Source organism: Zosterops lateralis (assembly GCF_965231275.1).
Source record: "Zosterops lateralis genome assembly, chromosome: Z".
In the NCBI taxonomy this organism is placed as follows: Eukaryota; Metazoa; Chordata; class Aves; order Passeriformes; family Zosteropidae; genus Zosterops; species Zosterops lateralis.
The window spans coordinates 62,771,455-62,792,383 of NC_139800.1; the positions used below are offsets into that span (position 1 = coordinate 62,771,455).

The 20,929-nt window shown below is 38.1% G+C and overlaps 1 protein-coding gene across 3 annotated transcripts in view; it reads right to left on the reverse strand.

Moving 5' to 3' along the window:
* Positions 1-20,929, reverse strand: part of PCSK5 (proprotein convertase subtilisin/kexin type 5) — a 225,664-nt gene that overhangs the window by 83,504 nt on the left and 121,231 nt on the right. For all 3 annotated transcript variants that reach the window (XM_083884563.1, XM_083884562.1, XM_083884564.1), the window contains exons 10-11: positions 16,598-16,701; positions 126-243 (exon numbers count right to left, since the gene is read on the reverse strand). In XM_083884563.1, the coding sequence (XP_083740689.1) occupies positions 126-243; positions 16,598-16,701 (222 nt within the window). The remainder of the gene's footprint in view (positions 1-125; positions 244-16,597; positions 16,702-20,929) is intronic.

The window sequence follows — 20,929 nt, forward strand, 5'->3', positions numbered from 1 at the left end:
ATGTGACAGAATCCCTGCTATGGATTTAAAAATGATACATTATAGGCAATACAAGGGAGGGGTAAATTATACCCAATTTCTTTCCATAAGTTTATGCCAGCAAGAGTTTTGGTAGCGGGTATTACTTGATTTGCCGATCTGTGTTCTCCACACACACATGCTGTGGAGGCACTGTTGTCCATTTTTCTGCTTCTGTCACCATTGCTTCAGCATCCATCAGTCCAAATCCATAAAGGTGGCTCACTGCAAAGTACAAACAGAATGGATTCAGTTACAGGATAAACCCTTGGTTTTCATCATAGACTAATTCCAGAGTGTCATATCCTAACAGGAGTTACTTTTTTCCTCTTCTTCCTTGCTTTCACTCAAAGCTCCAAAATCTCATTGCAAGGAACAATAATGACTGTATCTAATTTGTTTAACAGATCTGTTCACTACTTTATGACAGAAGTGGCATGAGGCACTACCTATGTTGCCCTACCATGAGAATTACAGAATGCCAGTGACTAAAATCGCCTCTGACTGCCCTTTGTCCATGTGCCTTAATTTAGCTCATCCCTCTTGTAAGAGGCTAAGCATAATGAATGAGAGGAAGGTTACTTCCACTACTCAAATATCAAATACAAGGAAGTTAACTGAGACAATAAATTTGAGGAGGAACAGACCATTTTGTAACTGTTGTATTCTCTGAACTTCCCTGATTGTAAGCAGCATGTGGATATTCTCCTGTTCCTGTATACAGTATGCTTGTCAATGGCCAACCAAATGGTGGTAGATCCACCTAAAGCTGTCTGCATGATGAGGGTGAAAAGCAGTTACTGAATCAGCTGTGTGTTTTTGGTTGCTGTTCCAATCAAAACAGAGACTTGCAAAAGGGTTTTGATGAATTGGAAGAGCTGCTAGCCATGATGTTCCACTGTGACAAATTGTGCCCTTGATAAAGTTCTGACAGCAGAAGATGAAAGAAAAAACTTCCACAGGAGTTTGGATTGCAAGTATTAGTAAGCCAGTTTTTTCTTGCTACCATAGAAACCCACAGAAAATTATAAGTGCCAGTTTAACCAGTAATGCAACAAAACATTGTATAAGTCCTTCCAACTGCACATTGGTAGAGAGTTTGTGAAAACAATCTCTATTCATTGCCAAACCAAAATTCAATGGACTCTATCTGAAAAAACCCAGCCTTCTCAAACAAATACAGTCAAAGCTTAAGGATCACATCTTGCAAATATCTAATACTGTCTGGAACTGCCAGCTGAAAAGGATTCTTCAATAAAAAAAGGTGTGGTGACTGTGTAATGGACTGGTTTTCTTCCCATCTCCTTCCTCTTGAGTCCCAAATCAAAGTGCACATAGCATGGAAGTGTTCCTCTGGAGACAACTACATGCAGCTCTTCTGCCATATGAGGCAAGCACTGTGTTCCAAAATGAAACAAAACTAAAATATATGAAAATAAATAAATTCAGCCTTCCTTCAGCTTTCTATATTCTCTTTAATATATTCAAAAAACAAATGAGAGGTAAAGAGATGTTCTATTTCTATATGTGGGTGGAGTGGACAAAAGAAGACAAGGAAAGCTTAGATGAAGAAACATTTTGCATTGTGAAGAAGATTCCTGTGATGGAAATGTCCTTAGTCTTAGATGTAATCTTGCAAACATCTTGCATCTGATAATCAGTGCATATTTATCTATGAAGACATAAGTCTGTTCTTACACTAAAATTTTAATTAATAATCCTTCTTTCTGTTTGGAAGATCAGTGGGAGGAACAAGAGTCTTAACTCACATGGTCCGTAACTGCACACACTTACTCTGTATAGTACATTCAAAAGGCAAGGGATTAAATTTTCATGAATGAAATTTTTTTTCAGCTAACTCATGGAAATTACATTTTTAACTCCTGACAGTTAGAAACTTACATTGAATTAGAGCTCAAGATGTCCAGTTTTAAAATGCTGTATGTTCAACCCACCTTCTGAGCTCAAAGAGCCAAAATTCTCTTCACCTCACCTTTTCTTAATCAGAAATAAGGGCAGAAAAGCATGCAACATTGCCACCAGTCAGTGACCTTCAGATGGAACTTATGTGACTTGGAAGATAGTTACCTGTAGAATTTTTTTTTTCCCTAGTGTGCACATTAAAAATGCAAATAAAATCTATAGAGTGAACTTTCTCTCCTTCCTACCCCAACAATTACTTGGAAGACAGCAACTAGGTGGAATTTTCATCGAGGACAAAAAATTACCAGTCAAGGTTATGTGGTTGTGTTAGTTGTCCACAACTCAATGTTTAAATCTCTTGAATGAGAGCAGCAGTGTAGTGATAAGTTCTGCACCTGATTTTGCTTTTTTCTCAGTATTTCACAGAAATACTTTTTTCCCTTGAAAGGTCTTCCCATTGAAATAAAAACTTCCTGACAGACAGGGTTACTCTTAAATCCTCCCATGTAGGCTGACATTTGGGTGTCCAAAACATTTTGAATTCAAAGCTCTTGATCCAGTGGGCTGGTTAGCAGCTGAAGGTACCACTAGAAGCCGGTAATTTTCAAAGACCAAATTGTAGCAATTTAGGAAAGAATCAGAGTTAAACAAAGTAGTTGTGTCTTAGAGAAGAAAACAGATTTTCTCTCTACTACCTTCAAATTGTGCTTCTTCGTCTGTGTACATCCTAGTATTCCTGTGAACTATATACCAAGGTGCCTGTCCCAAAGATTAAAAATAACTTGCTGGTCTATATGGAACTATAAATGTCTTCTAGGAAACACCTGGAACTGCCACTGATTTGTATGCAAAAGATACTGAGTTGACTTTGCTGACCCAGATTAATCAAAAGCATGATGACTGCAGAATGAGATAAGCTAACCACAAGTGCAAAATGCCTCCTGACCTTGTGCCTACCTGTTTGTGTGCTCTGTACTATTGCTGCTGTGAATTGCTCCTGGGCTCAGTTGTTGCTAGGAACCATTACGCATGTCAGAGAGGGTATTGGGCTGTTTCTTAAAAAGGCATTTGTCCTTCACAAGCAAAATACCAATATGAGACTGATACAATGTAAGCTGGTGGCTGAGGAACAGACTGTTGCTTTTATTCAGCTCAAGGGTTGAAAAATGTGATCTTATGTGACCAAGGTGTCCATTGGTAGAGCTGCCTTGAATTCTCTCTTCAGTCAGGCTGCAGATTTGATAATTTTTATTTCTGCAAAATCACAGCAGTATACACAGAGCCTTACAGATGCAGGGCATGTTTTAGAGAAAAACTTGCCTCCCACAACATGAAGTAAATACTGAGTTTTAGCTGATCTCTTTAATCTTTCTTAAAGACGTTTTCATCTTAAAGATGAAATATCATATCAGAGGACTAAAGTCCGTTTATTTATCCCTGGTGCAATTCCTCCATTAGTGCACTATGAAAACAAGGCCTTCTCATCTGCTGGAGAGACTTCCCCAGCTTTTTCATAATGTCCTTGTTTGTGTTTGAAATTGCTGTTGAAAATTCAGTAACTGTCTCATTTACATACAAAGCTACCCCCAAATCTAAAGTTAGGATCTATATCCCATTTGACTTGACTATGAGAAATATGAATAGCTGGTGTTGATAAATCATAACACAGAATCATGCAGACTTCAGAAATACTAAAAATACAACATTTCCAGTGTAGCTAAACTTGATTTGTTAGACTGAAGTTTCACTGCCTCTCATCAGTAACTTAGACACTAAGACTTCCTTGCTATTTTACTCATCTGACAAAAGGCTTGCATAAAACTTTCTCCCTACTATATTTTTTGCCTTTTATATATTGTATTCTATGTATTGCAAAAGCAGCATTTGAAATATAAATATTTTGTGTACACATATCAAATGCTAAATCAGGAGAGGAATAGTAATAATTTCAGTGTGACAAATGAGGAACATGCAGCTTCCTCAACTAGATTAATCTGTTTGATATGTGAACTATAATGACCTGTCCGTTTATGCTACTATAGGTTCTTGATCCAAAATTGACAGAATAAGAGTCTAAAATGCCCATTAATACTATGGTTTTCTTAAATGTTGCTTAGTAGATCTAGAATAGAATAGAATAGAATATATGAGCCTCTTGCATTACTCTCAGCCCATAAATACTTTCAACTGATTTACACCAATCTTTTACATTTGACATTGTAATTGCAAATAGAATTAACTAATTCTACATCCAAAATCTATTCTATAATTCTGTAACAATTCCATATTGCTTTAATGTCATTTGCTTAGAATATTGAAATGTTTCAACAAGGAAAAACAACTGTCTAACAAGAACTAAAGGGACAAAAAGTGGAGAAATGTTATGATGACATGGCTTAAACTGTATTGTTTTGCCATGTCCTCTCTAAGACAACACTGATCTTGAATAATAATTCATCTTGTGTCATCCGTACTCCTATTTCATGTCAACTTATCACCAGTAATCTGTCACAACTGAGTGTGATTTCTTTAACACGTAACTGCTTTACAAGTAACACAAATGTGCAAGAATATGCTTTTTCATTCTTGCTTTTAAAACCAACTCCCTCACGGTTTTTAAATTAAGCACATTATTTGTATTTTTGTATTTTACACAGAACAATCCCTCAAGTTTTGTACCTTAAGCCAAATGAAACAACAAACTAAGTCTTTCCTCCTCAAACAATTCCCTGTAATCCAGGAATTTTTAAAGACTCAATATGGATGTGGGAAGATTGTGTTCTTACACTTATCACCACACTAGAGAAGGTTGTAAAAAACAGAAAGTTGCCTAACAGATTTGTCTTTAAAGTAGCAGCTACAGAGATGCATAATGAGAATCTGAAGGGCCTGTATATCATAGAATTGTAGAAGCACAGAGTGATTTGGGTTGGAAGGGACATTTAAAGCTCATCTAGTCTGACCTCCCTGCTATGAACAAGGACACCTTCCACTACCCCAGGCTGCTGAAAGCTCTGGCCTTGAGACACTTCCAGGGATAAGGCATCCACAGTGTCTCTGGGCAACCTGTTCCAGTGCCTCACCATCCAATTCACAGAATCATAGAATCATAGAATATTATGGTGTTGGAAAGGACCTTGAAGATCAACTAGTCCAAATCCTCCCTGCCATGGGCAGGGGACATCTACCCCTAAGATAACTCAAGGCCTTATGCAACCTGGTTTTGAACACTGACAGAGTTGGGCATCCACAACCTCCCTAGGCAACCTGTTCCAGTGTCTCGCCACCCTCACAGTAAAGAATTTTTTCCTAATATCTAATCTAAATTTCCCCTCTTTCAATTTGCTCACATTACACCTTGTCCTATCACTACAGATCCCGATGAAGAGCTCCTCTCCAGCTTCCCTGTAGGCCCTCTTCAGATGCTGCAAGGTTGCTATGAAGTTTCCACACAACCTTCCCTTCTCTAGGCTGAATAGCCTCAACTTTCTCAGACTGTCTTCTCAGACAAGATGTTCCAGTCCTTGTATCAACTTATCAGCCCTCCTCTGGACTTGCTCCAACAGTTCCATGTCCTTCATATGTTGCAGACTGTACACAGCACTCCAGGCAGGATCTCACCAAAGCAGAGCAGAGGGGCAGAATCACCTCCTTCACACCCTTCTGGCCACACTCCTTTAAATGCAGCCAAGGATTGGGTTGGCTTTCTGGGCTGCAGGCACACACTGCTGGCCCATATTGAGTTTTTCATCAACTATTACTCCTAAATCCTTCTCCACAGGGCTGCTCTCAGTCATTTCTCTGCCCAACCTGTGGGTGTATCTTGGATTGCCACAATTCAGGTGTCAAGACCATGCACTTTGCTTTGTTGAACTCCGTGAGGTTCACACAATCCCATCTCTCAAGCCTTCAAGGTCCCTCTGGATGGCATCCCTTCTCTCCAGTCTGATTGTTGACTGTACCACTGCTTCTTGTTGTCAGCAAATTTAATGAGGGTGCACTTGATTGCACTGTCCATGTCACCAACAAAGATGTTGAACAGTATCTGCCACAGTACTTACCGTGGAGGGACACCACTCGCCACTGGTTTCCATGTGGACAATGAACCACAGACCACAACTCTGTGTGTATGGCCATTTTTAGCTAGTTTTTCACCCACCAAATAGTTCATCTATCAAATCCATGTCTCTTCAATTTGAAGGTGAGGATGTTGAGTGGTACAATGTCAAACACTTTGCACAAGTCCAGGCAGATGATGTCAGTTGCTCTGCTCTGGCCCTATCCATCAATCCTGTAGGCTGATCACAGAAGGTCACTGAATTTGTCAGGCATGATTTCCCCCTTGCAAAGCCATGTTGACTGTTACCAAGCACCATGTATAAAAATATTCTTCATTATGCCCAGTCTAAATCTATCCATGTTCAATTTAAAAGTATTGCCCCATGTCTTGTTACTAAAGACCTTCATAAAAAATTTCTTTCTGTCTTTCTTCTAAAAATCCTTTATATATTGAAAGGCCACAATTATGTCTCACTGGAACCTTCTCTTCTTCAGGTTGAACAACCCCATCCCTCCCTGCCTTTCTTCATAGGAGAGGTGCTTCAGGCCTTTTTCATAGTCAGAAAGGTGCTAACAGAATACTTCAAAAATTGCTTTTATTAAGATTCCAGTTATATCTGTGTCTATTTCTGATTTTTGCATTTGTATGAATAATTTCTTCAGCAATATACTAGCCATGGCTTTACCTTATAATAGATTTGACAAAAAAAGAAAAGGCTTCTGGATTTTACATTTTTTCTTTCTACCAAAAAGCTCTTATTAATTGATATATAAAATACAGACTGCCCAGAAAAACTAGCAGGATAGCTAGTAAAAGCTAAATCTCCAGTAACCAGTGTACCTTTTTGAGTAGCTTGAATGCAACTCTGATACTGCTATGAGGCATTGCAGTCATTAATAAAATAACCTCAGAACACACTATCTTAAAACACTGAGAAATTTAAATCCAAGATTCTATTTGATGTCACATCCTCACATATTTTATCTATTTCAAGAATTTAAGGCTCATGTTGTTATTAAATAGACATTAGTTGACAAAAGGCACTAAAAGCAAAGTATATTTTGGGGTGTCAGAGTCAGGCTCTACTAGTAGTGACAGCACGTACCACCCAAATCATTCCCGCCTCACATGAGCATTAGCAGCTTCCCGGCAGAGGTCCTTAGTCTTGGGATTCAGCTGGTCCATGGTCAGGAGTAAGTATCCATGAGTACCAAGCACAGCCATAACAAGTTCTCCCATCCCCACAGTTCCTGATTTACTTCTCAGAGCTTTTTTAGGAATGAATTAACCAAAGTAATGAAGTCTTCAGAACACATGCTGTTCACACACAGACTCAGCCCTGCATATGGTGTTATCTTACCCAGAGTCAGGGAAAACACCAGTGAGCTTTGCTCAGAAAAACCTCAGAAGAGTGACCAGGAAGACTGGCTTACTTCTCTCCCTCTGAAGCAGCAGAGTTGTGATGGAAACAGAAAACCTGACTACCGCTGACTGGTGATTGCTATGAAAATTCTGCAGCAGGATTCTAAAACTTTTCTGCAGCAGCATTTGGCTGTAAATCATAAAGCCTTTACTGAAGACATTAATTCACTTGAAATAAGACAGCTTATGTGAATGGAATAAATCTGATGATTATATGCATTTAGAAGGGTGAAAAAAAATGTTTGCTGAAATAAATTTGGCTAAGGAGCATCTACAGTAATGGAAGCTATAATTTTTTTAACTAGTGGTAGTCTTTTTAAACTGAATTGTTTCTTTTTATTTTTTTTTTTAGCACAAGGATCCACTGGAAAACATGGTGGTTTGCAAATATGTTTAAAGAAAAAAATGTATTTTGTGACTGCATTGTGTGACACCTTGTTAAAAAAAGTCCCATCGCCTCTATTAGGAGGAAATTCATCCTAGGAGATACATTCAGGATTCCTTGATAGCTCAAAGGTGGACAAATATGATATCATTCTATCAAACAATAAAAACACCTTTTGGTGACAATGTCTGTGCTAGGCTTCATCTCAGAGCAGATGATGACAGGTGAGTCAAAAGCACTGTAACTGGAAATCCTGACAGATTGTCAGCAGGAGACACAAAAATAGCATTTCTGTGCTGTCAGATGTATCAGACGCATGGCATCCCTCTTGTTCTGTCCCACACAGAGGCTCTATGTGTCCTGAAGTATTGGAGCTCCAGCAGGATATTTACAGTCAAACTAATTCCTGACTGAGCATACAGCTCTGGCAGATTTTGGCAGAAAAAGGATATACAAACATGCAGTAAATCACGAGTAAGTGTATTGCAAATTGCTTAATGATAATGATGCTGATAGAATAACTAGACAAGTTATTAACTAACTAAGCCAACTTCACTGTATCCCTGTGGAGCTATGTAGTACATGCTGATCAGTAACCTGAAGTAAAAGGAAGATGAACAGAAATAAAAGTCTATAGAGATAGCTGGCCAGTAATGTCAGTGTGGTGGCTAAGGTTTTGCATCCCCTGACTTAAAAGCAAACCCTCAAAAGCTGATTTTTCTGGACGGAAAAAAAGGATTCTGTTATAAATAACTTCAGGCACCTAACTGAGCTGAGTTGTCCTATGTAGACCCTTATCTTTCTTTCCCTAGTACTACATGAAATTCTACATCCTGACAGGATACATTAAGTGCCGAAAATACTACATTGTAGATAGTGTGATCTGCTTCCTAACTGGCCTGAATCCTAGTTCCAATAAAGTGGACACACTCTGATAATAAAACTACTGCCAGTTTTGAAAGGCATTATAGCAATGCAACAGCAGTGAAGAAGAGCTTTGGTGTTCACAAAGGTAAGTGCTTGTTGTTTTTTTAAAAAGACAGACCTACCCCATCCAAAAGATGTTCACCATTGCTATGGATGGATACAAACGTGACTAGATATCTGCCTAGAACATTCTCACAACTGTACTGCATTGAAAATTAGTATACAGAGAGGTCATGCAATTGCACGTAACTTCCAAGTACTTATATTTTAAAATTCAGTGTTCAATGTCTGTAATTAAAGCCTTTTGCTTTGGAGAATTGTATTGTTTGTCGGTAATTTTTTTAATTCATTGATCCTGGTTCTTCTTTCTTAATACTGGAAAACAGAAATTTACATTTCACAGTAAGTGGCAGACTCTTATGGTTAGGAATCCACTTCCTCCCTGCCCCCCAGTCCTTTACAGGGTTTTCATAAAGGTCCGAGTTGAGCTTGTTAAATGGAAATAATGTCAAAGGTTATCACTCTCATGGTGTGCATCCTGTTAGTGCTATCACCAACACTTGGCAATGTTTAGAATACTAGGGAACTGCAGAGCATAGCAATTTTGTATATCTTTATATCTAAGACAAACAGGCAGGAAGTTATGTCAGTTGTTGAGCTGAGGCACCAATATAAATTCTTTGTCTGCTATTCTGATCATAGTTTGGTGACAATTCCAAGTGCTATTGTAGTAGATAATTTTACCTTTTGCCAGCTTTAGAGCCATGTAATTTACATTTTAGAACATGTGTAAGTTTGACTTACAATATATGACCCAGGAAAGCAAACAACTGAAAGACAAAGTCACGATGGATGTCCATCCATTTTCCCTTATATATCCTGACACAGACTTGAAGCTTCTGCTTGAACTCTTGTTTTTACATTTTTACATCTTCATTCCTTGCTTTAGAGGAAACAGAAAACAGGGTGTTGTAGATCCAAAAAGTAAATTAGAAGCTTTGATAATGAAGAATTTGAGGCTGGGAAAAGTAATGACGCCTGCCTGGCTTCTCCAAAAGATGCCATCTCCTACTTTGTACATCCTCATTTCTGGAACTATACAGACAAATTCCTGACCTTATATGTCTTTCAACTGGAAACAACATTGTCTGTAACCTCAGTTTTGACAGGAAGAAAAAAAAAATCAACAACCATGATCTAGGCTGCATAATTGAAGATATTTTCCAGCTCCCTTCCTCAAATTCCAAAGAGGTTATTTAAGTTCTTACTCAAGGCTAGCAGAACTCAGTTACCTGGCAATTTGTTTAGGTTTAACATACCAAGCACTGAAAAATTCCAATTTTAATTTTAATATTAAGTTAAAGAAAACTTTATTTCTAGCCAGAAACTGAACTGCTGCATGTGAGAAAGAAACAAGAGTCACCTAGAAAGGTCACAGTGACCACAACAGTGAAAATACAGTAATTTTAAACTTGCTGCTAAAACATGCATATCTTTACTCCACTTTTCCTCAGCTATCTAAATTTTGAATCCCACCACAGATACTTTCTCTAGCTGCAGCAAGGATTTCTGTATGAAGCACTTAGAAAGATTATGATGTTGACCTGTAACTCAAGTGGTATTTAAATGTGGATGAGATTCTTGAGGACACAGACCTTTCCAATCATACATGTTCTATCAGTGCTGGGAGAGACACTTCCAGCCAACGTTAGACTACTTAGTAATTGTAGCTTGTTTACTTCTCTCCTTTTCCGGTGCTAAGCTAAATGCTGCCCTGACTTTAAACAACTTTTAATCAGGAGCTATAATGCAAAAAGTTCAGATTAATCTAGTTCACTACCTACCTATGTAAGCAAAACATCTCTCTCAGACTACATTCACCAATCTGTTGAGGACATGTATATATAGTTAGATTGCCTTCTCCAAGAATATGTTTGCTGTCAGCTGCCTACTTAGAATCACAGAATGATTTGGGCTGGAAAAAAAATCCTTATGATCAAGTCCAACCACTAACTTTACACTGCCAAGTCAACTACTCAACCGTGTCCACAAATGCCAGATCTACATCTTTTAAACACTCCTGGGATGGTGGTTCCACCACTTCCCTGGGCAGCCTGTTCCAATGCTTTGACAATCCTTTCATAGATGGAATTTTGCGTAATATCCAACCTCTAAACCTCCCCCGTCACAATTCTTTGTGTCCTTGCCTTCTTACATTGTGAGAAGAGACTACCTTGCTACATCCTCCTTCCAGGCAGAGAAAGATAAGGTCCTTTAGCCTCCTTTTCTCCAGGCTAAACAAGTCCAGCTCCCTCAACAGCGCCTCATCAGACTCAATAGCTATGTTGCCCTTTTCTGGACATGCTCTAACCCTCAATGTCTTTCTTGTTATGAGGGCTCCAAAATTTAACACAGGACTTGACATGCAGCCTCACCAGTGCCAAGTACAGGGAAATAGTGACTGCCCTGGTCCTGCTGGACACACTATTCCCGATCCAAACCAGGATGTCACTGGCCTTCTTGGCCACCTGGGCAACTACTGGCTCATGCTCCAACTAAGCTAATGTTGATCAGCACCCCAGGTTTTTATTGTCAGGCAGCTTGCCAGCCACTGTTCTTCTGGCCTGAAGTGCTGCACAAGGTTGTTGTGACTGAAGTGCAGAACTTGGAATGCCACCTTGTTTCATTTCATAAATTGGCCTATTGATCCAGCCTGACCAGATCCCTCTGCAGAGCCTTCCCTCTCCAGTTGATCAACATTCCCATCCAACTTGGTGCCATCTGCAAACTGAATGAGGGTGCACATGGTCCCCTCTTCCTGGTTATTGATAAAGATATTAAACAGAACTGGCACCAGTACTCAGTCCTGGGGAATACCAGCAGTAACTGGCCATCAGCTGAATTTAACTCAATCCCCACCACTACCTGGGCTTGGCCATCCAGTCATTTTTTCACCCAGGAAACTGTGCATCCATCTGAACCATGAGCAGACAGTTTCTCCAGGAGGATGCTGTGGGAAACAGTGTTAAAGGCTGTTCTGTACATGATGGCACAAAAGATGATCTAGTCCATGACTTTCCCTGGCACAGAGGTCAGACTGACAGGTCTGTAGTCTGTAGTCTCCCAGATCCTTCTGGACCCTTTAACTGGGACCTCTCAGCCAGGACTGCTGGTAAATGATTGAGAGTGGTGAGCTCTTGCACCAACTCCCTCAGTATCTTTGTGTGGATCCCAACTGATTATATAGAGTTGTATATATCTAAGTTGTGTGGCAGGTCACTGACCATTTCCCCTTGGATTATGGGGGTTTCATCCTTTTTCCCATTCCCATCTTCCAGCTCAGGTATCCAGAGAACAATAGGTCTTATTATTGGAGAGGTATTATAAGGTAAAATGGTATTAACTACTTCATCTGCTTCCTCATCCTTTGTTAATATTTTCCTCTGCAACCAATAAAAGAATGGAGACTACCCTTAACTCTCCTTTTGTTGTTAATTATTTATAGAAACATATTTTAGTTGCCTTTTACTCCAGAAGCCAAATCGTGTTCTAGCTGGGTTTTGGCCCTTCCAGTTATCTCAATGCATAAACTCATAACATCCTTGTACTTCTCTTGAGTGTCCTGTCAGTAGTCTCCTTAAGATGATAAGCTCTCTTTTTGAGTTCCAGCCAAAGCTACCTGTTCAGCGAGGCTGGTCATCCTTTAATATTTTAAGCACAAAACACCACTAGCCTAGCTTGCACAGGATATCATGTTTCTCACTCCTACACAGACCAATGCAACTTCATGTGTTTGGTGTCTTATTGACAGCTAAAGAAAGCTGGCATATTGCAATAGCTAAACTCAAAGCTTCAGTTTCACTTGCTCCATCCACTGTGTGTAAGAGGATTAGGGGTGGATAGGAGTCGATACTGGCTGCCAGTACCATGTGAAAATATCAGGAAATATCTGTAAGAGTGGAAGGTCTTTTTATAGATGAACAGCTTTAATTGTTTTAACATAACCATTTATGAATGCTTGCTATTTTCCAAGCCTTATGCCAGCTTCTAACAATGTTTTAAATATATAACTTAAAATTTATTTACATTTCAAAGTTATTAAAAACATGCAATATGATGGTTATGAATAGTTTATTTTTCTTCTATGAAATGTATGCATTGTAAAGACATTCTTGCTCATTTCTGAATTCCTGCCTGGCTACTGGTTACCACAAGATAAATCTGTCTAGTCTAGGTCCCCTAAATAGGAGCCTAGGTAGACCCATCTCTTTCTTACTCCCAGACTGCTAATCCTCTGCTCACAACTAATATAATCACCAGTTTTATTAAATACTGTAATTAAGCAATTATATTAAAAGGCTCTAAAATATTAAGTGACTAATCCTGTTCAGTGGTCACTGTTCAATGGAAGCAGCAGATACTTTGACTAACCTAAAAAGTTGCAACATAACCCTGTTATTACTCCTTGACAATTGAGGCAATTTGGTTTCTCTAGGAAGATTATCTCCTCTGGGCCTAGGAATGGTCTGAAACAATTGGGTAGAATTTTGATTTCATTTTATCTTATCTTTCATTAGCATTTTATTTCAGTGTACTAAAGTGTTATTGTCTTTGCTTTAGAGCCAGGAAGAGTGAAGTATGTTCTCTGAAAATTTCCTTGCAAATTAGTAGTATTCCTCCCTGTGAATGGTCTGTTTTGCCAGAAACAGTATTTGACAATATGTGGAGCTTCACTTACAGACAAAGAACTGTTTATATGATTTTATCATTGTTCTTAAAACTGCAGTGTTTCATTCTCTATCTTTCAACTCAGAGACAAGTCAGCATTAATGCAATTTTCCTTTTATGAATGCACTTGCATGCCCTGTTGTTGACTAAACAGCTGCAAGGATTTGCATCCAATCTGCCATTGCAGCAACTGATCAACAGTTTTGATATCTTCACAAAACCAGATGCTTTGAAGTATTTTTCCTTAAAATCACCTAATTAACCACTTTAATTATTAAAAAACCCCTCTATTGACAAATTACAACTGACTAACCAAAGAATATCCTGAGTATTCATGTATTTCTCTTTAGACTACAAAATAACAAGTTCCTGAGAAAAGATGCATGTTGTCTGACAAGAAAACAATAAAAAAACCTCTACCAAGTAAAAGTTCTTGCTCATTCCTGAGTTAATTCTATTGACATGAATTTAATGAGCACTGTTTACTTGCCAGAAAATTAAACAAATAACAAGCACTGCTTTAGCAAATCGTTAGCTGGCTTAAGTGTTTTTCATGAATTGATCCTTCTTTGTATAAATGTAAGACAGTAAAAAAAGGAGATTTTGAAACCAGTAATGACATCTGTGAGCTCTTTCTGTGTGTTCTGCAATGGCAAAACACTGCCAGGGACTATGGCAAGGGAGAGGGTTGCCATGCAGACCAGCAAAACAGCCCTGTGAAATGGCATGCTGACCCACTTTCAACTACCAGCTCTTGCTGACCCTTTGTTGAGTGAAACGTTCTTTCAGGTTTTTGCTGTTTTCCACCCTTTCAGTTCTTATTTCTAAAGTGATAAACCTGTCTTTCTCTTTATTCTTGTTTTCATCTTTCTCCACTAGTATGCACTGAAGAAAGGTAGATAGTTTCTAGATAGTGACTGTGCTTTAGATAATTTAAAAAAACCCTTCCAACCCCTCTTAAGAACATGCTGTGGAAGAAACATGGATCTTGTTATCAACAAAATTATGATACAATTCCTCAAGGAACTCAGTCTGATCAGAGTAGTTAATCTATGAAAAACCATACTTTAATTGTTACTCTTGGCGATAGTGAAAGATAATAGTGTAATATTATATTAAATATTGCCACATGCAATAAAAAAAACTCTCTTTCAGTTTTTCCAGCATTGGTGTGCAAATCCCCTTTTGAATTCAGGTTTGGATGTTGTGATTTAAACTAAATCTTTTGCTTCTCCTTATTCCAAAATCAACAGGAGTTTAAAGAGAGATGTATTTTTATTGGAACCATGTGCTCAGCCGAAGTTGCCAAAATAATTTAGCTAAACCTAATGCTTTTATTTGGGTTAAGGTTGATTCCTGAGCTGTGCAGAGGTCAAGGCATTTAGCTCATCTTCCCCTTTTTGAATTTCATCATAGAGTCTACAGCAGAGTTCAGACAGTTCAAGTTGTTTTTCCTGAATCCAAGTTAGCAAGTTGAGCTTATCTATGTTTGTGACTTTCCATGAGTGGAGATAAAACCTTTTTTCATCCTTTTTCCTTATTGTATATATGTTACAATGCATAGAAAAATGGTTCAGTTCCAAGGATTCAGAAAAAGCAGTGGTTCAACAGTGATCCAACAGTGCAAGTCCTGCTGCCAATGCTGTCGCTGCTGCTGGTGTGACCTTAGTGTGACCTGTTTTTTGATAATGAGTGACAGCTGCTGTGAAATGACTCACAGGGTGTTTGCCTCTCTTGGGCAACAAGTGGAAAAACATAAAATATAGAATTTTGGAAGTAAGATTTGAAAAAAATAGCTCTGCTTTATGTTACTTGAAAAGTGTTCTTTGACCTTTATATATCTTCAATAAACTGAGGATGGAGTCACAATCTCCTGAAAAAACCTTTTAAATCCTGGGAGATGTTTCACAATAACAAATACTGTAATGTTATTGCAATTAAGGAAGTATTTACTTAGGTGCTTTGTGTGTGCGCATGCACTTATAAATGGGATAAAACCAGGTCCTTGAACATCAGAACCTTCACATGATTAGGAGGTTCTGATCAAAAATCCATTTCTAAACACATTCTCTGTAGTTAAAAAATGGCTTGGATCCAAAAATAAAAATTAGCGTTTTTTTGTTGTTGTTTTTGTTTGGTTTCTATGCCATTGCAGTAAAAATGTCATAGGTCAGAATTGTATATTAAAGATGCTCTATGGCAGCAGTGCCTTGATCCAAAATAGATCAAATATAGGCTTCCACTTTAAAGTGAAACCAGGGCAAAGATTTGATAACTCTTGTATATTACACTTTTCTCTCAGGAGATCCCAGCACAGACAAATCTCATAAGAGGTATTTCAGTATAGGGTGGAATTCTTATGAAAAGAGAATCAGAAATATGCCATTCCAGAGCTTTGTTTAGGATGCAATACAAACTAAAAGCAGTAAGAATGTAGTGAATGGGAATCAGAAGGCAAACTGTGCTGAAATAAAATGTACAGATTCCAGGTTCTGTTTTAACCCATCCTGAAAATATCCTATTTAATGGCACCTCTGCTTGCATTGCAAAAGTGAAAAAATGTTTTTAAGATGTAGCTTTTATCAAATTTACAAGACAGAACAAAATTTTAGAAATCTATTTGACAGGTCACCAAAAAATGATTACCGGTAACATGAAAAGTCATGACAGCTCACAATTTGATTTGATCCAAAATCTGACAGAATTCTTACATATAAATAATGTAGGGTTTATCATATAAAAATGAAATTTGAAAATACTGTTTCATCATTTTAAATTGAAACTGTCAATAATTCTGAGTGAGAACATGGCTGGAATCTAGAATTGCTGCATCTTTAACTCTACTTTATAAGAATACTAGGCATAAAAAGAAAAATTAAACATCACTAATTTACTTAGTTTTCTGGCAGCAATGCATGATGTGGGACTGAAAAGGATTAAGAAGGTCAGGCCAATGCATTTTTTAATTGATAGTTTTGTGCAGTAGTCATTCTTTAAGGTTTTCCGTGTAAAATAGAAGATAGGCCCCGTCAGACTGAGGCTGAAAGGTCTCCAAACTGTGCAGAGCATGGTGTTAAACAAAAATATCAAATAATAGGTTGCTTGTGATAGCAAAGAAGAAAGAAAGCTCTCACCCTTATAACCAGCTGCATTGGTTTTCCAGTCATTAGCATTCAGATGTCCTGCACGTGAAGTCCTGACAATAATGTGCTGTACGTCTCTCCAGGTCAGAAATGGACTATGAAACGGGGAAAGACAAAGTCACAGATCAGACATTTTACTAGGATGTAGGGATACAGGGTCATATAAGCTGAAAAGTACCCAAAGCAAAACAACTTTCATTTACCTTCTCTACATTCCTTTGTTCCATTCAAAATAACAGGTCCCAATTTTAAAGAAAAACTATATGAAATTATTTATACAACTGGGAGGTTTACCATAAGCAGACTGTAACAATATACAATAACATTCTGTTATATGAAACTTAAGGGAAGATGAATGAATACATTTCACACAGAGGCAATTCTTATGACCACCAACTACTGTATCTTAATGAGTGCAAAGGAGAAGAAATCAAACTTTTGGCTTCCTGAAAAGCTCTACTAAATCTCACTAACTGCTAGCTCACACTGGAAATTCCTCAAGACTTCCAGTTCCTATTCAAGCTATTCCAGGTGCCTCTGTTGTTGTTATGAATTTGTCTACTACCCCAGTGTTGAAATTCACTGAGAGTCTGTGAGTATTTTGCAAGAATTCCAAGCAGTTGAATAGTTGGTGAGTTGCAAAGCAAGGGCCTGATTGCACAGATGCATATTCCTTTAAGTGATTCTGAATAACCTGTCCACCTCGAAGGTGAAATAAGATGATGTTTCTATCCTCACTGTGACATTAATACACATTTAGGGATTAGGGCAAATCTTCAGGGATTGCAGTTTTCCTGTTTCTTCTGTATCTACAACAGGGAGAACTTCTTTTCTTAGAAGACCATCTAAAGGTGCCATCATTGGGCTCTTTTTTCTTTCTCCTTCCAATTTTTCAGCATTTCTATTACCTGTGAGAAGATTAATAGTATTCTCTTTAAAAATGCAGTGTAGTAGAGGGAATGATAAACTGAGCCTCTAAATAATGAAGAGGAAAAAGGTATTGTGGTGCAGAACACCAGGCACTAAGTACCATTCTCAGAGCATCATTATCTGTCCCTATTGGACAGCCACAATTCCCCTCAGCTGAAGACAGACCACAAAAGTTTATAAGATGCAGAACTGGTTGCCTACACTGCCCAGTCATTGAAAACCAAGGAAACCTTGGTTCTGAACCAGATTTAAATATTCTGTTGCATTTAATGAGATTAGATGCCGTCTCTCCCTGAGCATTTTTTCAAACATTACTATGCCTATAGGTACGTTTTTTTTTTTCTTATGGTGCAGTTTCTCACACTAGGCTGCTGAACTAAAATGACAGTAATTTTAACCAGTTGGACTGGTAAAAATTACTGAAAAAAAATTTTTAAAAAGTTATGGAATGTAATGCACATTATTTAATGCACACAGCATGCTATAGCCTTTTAAACAACATAGCATTTGCTTGTACAACATAATTTTTATCAATTTCTAGCTCTACTTTACAACATTCAGTTTATATTCATGCTGCATCTCCACAGTTTCTGCAATGCATCCTGATCTCCTCATGAGGCACTACTGGAAGGCTTTGCTACATAATCTACAGCCACAGAATCACACAATGGTTTGGGCTGGAACAGACGTTTAAAAGTCATTTAGCCCAAGTACCCAGCAATCAGCAGGGACATGTTCAACTAGATCAGGTTGCTCAGAACCCTGTCTGAACTGACCTTGAATGTTTCCAGGCATGGGGCATCTGCCATCTCTGTGGCAATCTGTTTCAATGTTTTACCACTCCTAATGTAAAAGTAAGAAAAAAAAAAATCCATCTTTTGCGTTATCTGTATATTAGCTTTTAGGAAAAAATCCAGACAAATTGTGATAGAACATGATGTATTCCCTTAGATGAACAGTGGGGTAGGCAGCTATACATCCACCAGCAATGGTGTTCTGGTGTACCTCTGTCAAATCTGCAATGCACACAGATAAAAAATCATAAGTGCCAAAAATCAAACAAACAATGGCCTAACTGCAGGCTAATAATGATGAAATTGGGAGGAGAAAACCCCTGAGAGAAAGGCATCTGAATTACATCCTTTATTGTGTCATCTCCAAAGGAACAATAAAATGAGACTGTCCAAAAGACAATGCTCACAGTCTCCTTAATAATACCATGGAAGGAACAGCAACAAAACCTTAGGTTAGTTGCCACTCTTAGTATTAGCTTGACTGTGAAAATGGAGGCGGCTTACATTGTCTTAGGTTAATAAAGGAAGCTATGGTTAGGATGGTACCCAGACTATTGATTAGTCCAGTCTTGCATATTTCAAAAGACTGACTACAAGGACACTGCAATTCAGTGAGGAGGAGAGTGAAACTGCTCCTTTTCCACTGTCATTTTACTCCCACATGGAATTGACAGGAAAAAGCAGCTGGGATCCCTGCTCTCCATCTGAACAGCCAGAAGCACCTCAAGAGTAACTTCAGAGCCTAGCTTCTAAAAGCTGATGCTGGAAAACACTTGGAGAGCCAAGAAACCACAGGGGATAGAGCTGCTAAACTCCTAAAAGTTTCAACTGAAAAATGCCAATTGAGATTTCTGAAAAGCTTATACAAGTTAAAGCCATTGTCCTGGCACCAGAACAACAGCTATCCACCAACTTTATTTCTAGCTGTTGCTCCAAAGCAGAGACACAGAAAAACTCAATGATGAAGTTAAAAATCATCGCAATCAAACATTATTTGTTTTCGATCTTGTTTGAGTTTAAGAAATATCAGAATGGAATTTTCTTAAAACCTTTATCATGCAAATTAAATGGAAAATTTCAGCCTGAATGGTTGTTCTTTGGAAAATTTATACGTAACTGAAAACAGGAACAGAACTAATATATAATATATACCCAAATATAATACAATATATAATATATACCCAAATCAATATCAATATAATAACTGAAATTCCATAAGTGGCATAGGTGGTTAAACCTCAAGAGAAAGATAGATTCTAAGGTATGCCTTTATTAATGGTTATGTTTTTCAAATACTTCAATACTAAGAGCAAACTACTCAAAAAATTGCGAAGATTCAGAAGATTTTTAACTCACACACTCTAGCATTACCCTCTATAACAGGAAGTCAATCAATGGAGCAAAGACCTAGCTAAAGCTGATGCACTTAAATGGCAACCTCTCCTCCTGCAGTGTAAGTCTACAAAGGTCACTTGACAGCAATTTCTCAATTCACCTCAGCTGTCTCATCAATTTTAACCTCTATGTTTATGACAAAGCCCTCATAACTTTGAAAGCACAGAAATACGTTGTCTGTATCAAAATTGTACCTTGCTAGACACTGCACTGCTCTTCTACTTTATGTGAGAAAATCAACCAATCGGGGAATTTTGCAAATATCTGTTCAGTTGCCAGAAATCCAAAGTATCTGTCTCTGATACTGATGACCCCTTACAATGTGAACTCCGTTTTCCTGTTGTTTCCATGATTACATTTGGTGGTACTGCCTTTTAGAGGAATGTGCTACACTGTCACTTTTCTGTCACTAGCATCAGCATTCATTAAAATTCTTTAGTTCTTCCCAACACTGCCTTGTACTAGCCTTGGTTTCATGAAAAAAAAACGACAAATGCAGGAATGACATTGACCTGTTGGAGCAAGTCCAGAGGAGGGCCATGAAAATTATTAGAAGGATGAAGCACTTCTCCTTCAAGGAAAAGCTACTTTCCTTCAGCGAATGGGTTGAGATTAGATCTTTGCTGGCAGGGTGATAAAGCACTGGCACAGGGTACCTAGGGAAGCTGAGGGTGCCCCACCCTTGGAATTGCTCTGAGGCCAGGCTGAGCAACCTGGTCTATTATGCCAATGGCAAGGGGTTGAAATGAGATGATCCTTAAAGTTCCTTCCAAATGAAATAATTCTAAGATTCCATATCACTCAAGTGAAGAGAATCGTGGAAGAAAACATACTCTCTCCAAGGCTATATCACTGAATATACCATATAGTAGAGAGATAGCAGACTAATACTTGCATTTCAGTTGCTGCTTCTTACCAATGAAATCAGTTTATATACCACATGCTGAAAAATATGCATTGGCTTACAGACTGGAATATACAGTTCAATTGGGGATATATAATGTCTTTTTCTGTCAGAAACACACAGGTTTTTATTTAAATTTGGCTTCTTCAAAGGAACAATGGTCTCTGGAACAAATACAGGGCCATTGTCTCTCCTGACTCTGATTTGCTCAAATCCCAAATCCAACCTTTTTATCGATGAGAAAAAGTATTTCTGCTAGCAGCAGTAGATGGTACTATGCAATGAAAAATTGTTTACTTT